The sequence below is a fragment of the Ixodes scapularis genome, unplaced genomic scaffold, assembly GCF_016920785.2.
Source record: "Ixodes scapularis isolate PalLabHiFi unplaced genomic scaffold, ASM1692078v2 PGA_scaffold1__304_contigs__length_218370807, whole genome shotgun sequence".
Taxonomy (NCBI): domain Eukaryota; kingdom Metazoa; phylum Arthropoda; class Arachnida; order Ixodida; family Ixodidae; genus Ixodes; species Ixodes scapularis.
This window is the reverse complement of record NW_024609846.1, coordinates 201,298,598-201,302,469: the sequence shown is the minus strand read 5'-3', so window position 1 is coordinate 201,302,469 and position 3,872 is coordinate 201,298,598. Positions and strand designations below refer to the sequence as shown.

Genomic DNA, 3,872 nt, shown 5'->3' with positions numbered 1-3,872 from the left:
TTGCACGGTGCTTGTTGCAAGGCCTGGCTCCCGGATGGTCGAGAGTCCGGCACGTGTTTTTCTGAAAGTACAGGACGTAGTTTTTAGGTTGCGGGCTTAGTGCCGCCGCTGCTGCTGCTAATCATTGTGGAAAACAAAAACAGAGCATATTTAGCCAAAAAACGAGGAGATGTGAGTTTGCACTGACATATTTGATAATACTTTGGTGTCCAGAAAGTGCAACACGTCGGCCACAAGAAGTGCACGTTCCCCGTCGCCCTCCTGCCCACGATAGGCGATCACTGTGTCCAAGGCCCGGCGAGCTTCACGTCGAGTAACGGTTAGTCTTTCTTCTTCCTCCGCTGCTTCTGTCGGCGTGAAGTTTTCTTCGAGTCGATGTGGCTGTTGAGAGGATTCGGCGACAAGCTCCGGATTTGAGAGTTTTGTTAAGTGGTTGTTGATTGTGAAAGGGTGTAAGTGGTTTCCTCCTTTGTGTCTTTGGTTTGGTTCAGGTGGATTGGTATCTTTTGTTGCCGGGTTGTTTCGGGATTGTGGGCCGGGGAGGAGAGGAGGAGGGTGTGCTATGTACGCGAAGGTCGATCGTCTTCCGGGAGAGAGGAGATAGGTTGTGTTGGTGAGGGGGCTTTGTAGGATTGTCAAGGTCGTTTGATTATTGTGGTGGAAAGAGATGAGTTCTTTGTTATCTTTTGGCTTTGGAGGTCGCGAAGGTTCTGTGGTGAAGATTGTGGAGTGTATATAAGAGGGTGACCGAATAAACTTGTCTTTAGCTGTGTTAGAGACGTATCCTCGACTGTTCCTTTTTCTCCTACTTTGAAACTTCCTCTTTTCCTGCCTCAGTCTCAGGCTAACATCAGAATGGTTAATTTCCACCAGCTCGCCTGCGCACTCACTACAATATCATTGATTACAATTTCATTGATTATCATACAATATCATGAAGCAGGCTTGGTCCCCTTCTCATGTACAACCGCATCATCAACGACACCGACCGCCTGTATTTCTCAAGCAGTAGAAGTACTGGACCGACTGGGACGTCGACTGGCGGAGCTGGAGGCCGAGGTTGCATATTTCGGCATCTGCCTCCGAAAAAGGTTCGTGGACCCAGCTGCATTCAAACATCTGTCAGCGTCGGGGGGCCATTGGAGCGGCAAGAAGAGGATCCTCAAGGCGTACAGAGAAGCCTCAAGTCACCGGATCAAAGAAATACGCAGCGCTTCCGAAAGACTTTGGGAGCTCCTGGTGGGAGGTGATTTCAAGCGGCACAGGGACTACATCATTTGGAACAGCATCAGGAGGACAGTTTTCAACCGTATGTGGTATGTCAAACGAAGGCATGTTCTGGATAGCATTAAGATGAAATCTCAGGAGGGAAGGGATAGAGACTCACGGGTTTTTAGTTTTTTTGATCGGATGTGTGGAGGTTCTGTTATCAATCCGGGTGGCGTAATGTTATCAAGGAAGACGCAAGCAGTGTTGGAAAACGGACCGAAGTTTTGTATTGATGTAAAACCGTCAAGGGTGGATGTATTTTCTTCTATACAGTCGGTTGCAAGAATAGTCAGGCATGAGGAAAGAGCGGCGTTTATTGAACAGGCTGTTGGCAGAATGGAAAACGTAATGGGCATTGGATACCCAAATGAGAAAAGGGATTTTCGTGTCGTCAGTTCGGTTAGAAAGGAGTTAGAGGATCGGTCATTACAATTGCTACAAACGGATAAATCCGGTAGATTCGCGGTTCTTTCAAAATCGTCATTTCAAACGAAAACGGGTGAAGCGATGGAATCCTTGTTTCAAGAATGGGGTGGAAACATCGGAAAGTTAAAGAAAAATATAGTTTCAATTTTAGAGGAAGACGAATTTAAGGACGTAGCAAAGACCATGGTAAATCTGTCGAAATCAGCGTTGAGCGTAAAGTTCTTCATTAAGGATCATAAACCGGAGATGCGACTTAGAGTGGTGATCAATGAGAATGGCACTTGGCAGAAGGTAGTTTCCGTGTTTCTTCAAAAAGGTTTAAATCATGCAATTCTAGATAAGTCTTTGTCACTGAGAAATTCGAGTGAGTTGATCACGGTACTCGAAGGTCATCATGGAAAGGAAGGAGATATGTTGTCAATGGACATCAAGGATCTTTATTACTCATTAGAGAAGAGTCGTCTGTTGGAAAGGGTAAAAGGGGTGCTTGAAATGAATTTGGTAAGGTTCCAATCGTGGTCAGGCATATCGGTGGACAGTTTTCTTGCCGTTCTTGATTATTACTTGCAGTCAACAATAGTAGAGTATCAAGGAAAAAAGTATTTACAGAAAGAGGGAGTATGCATTGGGTCGAGTGTAGCACCGGCGTTAGCGGAAATTTACCTAAATTCTTTGGATTGCATTGTATCTGATAAGTTGCAAGAACTGACGTCCGAATCCTGTTTTGTAAAAAGATATGTCGATGACATTTTGATCTGTTCTTTTCGGGAGGGATTGTCTGACACTCTGGAAGCATTGATCAGATCGGCTGCCCCGGAACTGAGGTTTACAGTCGAACGACCCATGAATGGTAAACTGCAGTTTTTAGAGCTTATGATTCACAATGAAAAAGGGCTATGTTGGGAATATGGAAAAGAAAACGCAAAACCGCTGCTATCAAAAAACAGTTGCCATTCAAAAACAGTCAAGGCAGGTATTGTCAGGTCTTTAATCACAAATGCAATGGACAGATCATGTACTCATTTCTTGGCTGAATCAGTGAAAAGGCAGTGGAGAAGGCTAAACAGTGCTGGTTATCAGGATGAATTCGTAGGGAAACAGTTATCCGTAAAATTCGCAGACAAATGTAGAGCAGAACAAAAGCAAAGGCCAAAACATAGAACTACTGTAATTCCGTACTATCACAAAATTTCTCACAACTTGAAGGCTTGTGCAAAAAAGTTCGATGTTGATCTGGTTTTTAGTTCCGACTATAAATTGAGTAAGCTCACGCCCTTCCACAAGAGTGTAAGGGAATGCACAAAAATGCATCGAGAAAAGTCTATTCCGTGTGATAATGGAGTGGTATACGAAATTCCCCTAGAATGTGGTTTTAAGTATGTGGGTCAAACGTCGAGGTGTATAAATGATAGATTGACTGAACACAAAAGAAATGTAAAAAACAACGCGACTGATTCGGAAATAGCGAAACATGTTCAAGAATGTAATAATTGTATACCACGCTGGTCCGAAACAGAAATAATACACAGGGAAGTAAACGACATCAAAAGGGTTGTAAAGGAAACAATAAGAATGAAATCAATGGGCAACTGCATTAGTCAAGTGTCGTTACAGCTTAGCAGCAGTGCAAAAACCTTCTTGCGGATTTGAGAGTTTTGTTAAGTGGTTGTTGATTGTGAAAGGGTGTAAGTGGTTTCCTCCTTTGTGTCTTTGGTTTGGTTCAGGTGGATTGGTATCTTTTGTTGCCGGGTTGTTTCGGGATTGTGGGCCGGGGAGGAGAGGAGGAGGGTGTGCTATGTACGCGAAGGTCGATCGTCTTCCGGGAGAGAGGAGATAGGTTGTGTTGGTGAGGGGGCTTTGTAGGATTGTCAAGGTCGTTTGATTATTGTGGTGGAAAGAGATGAGTTCTTTGTTATCTTTTGGCTTTGGAGGTCGCGAAGGTTCTGTGGTGAAGATTGTGGAGTGTATATAAGAGGGTGACCGAATAAACTTGTCTTTAGCTGTGTTAGAGACGTATCCTCGACTGTTCCTTTTTCTTCTACTTTGAAACTTCCTCTTTTCCTGCCTCAGTCTCAGGCTAACATCAGAATGGTTAATTTCCACCAGCTCGCCTGCGCACTCACTACAATATCATAGAAATGCTCGCAGTATCGCTTCGCCCGGCAGAAGTGGCGACG

General features: G+C 44.4%; 1 protein-coding gene across 1 annotated transcript; it reads left to right on the top strand.

Annotated features, from left to right (window-relative positions):
• The first annotated feature begins 855 nt into the window (after window positions 1-855).
• LOC121835985 lies at window positions 856-3,345 on the top strand. Its single transcript, XM_042290580.1, has one exon. It carries the CDS (start codon window positions 856-858, stop codon window positions 3,343-3,345), a length of 2,490 nt encoding a protein of 829 aa, XP_042146514.1.
• The last annotated feature ends 527 nt before the right edge of the window (window positions 3,346-3,872 follow it).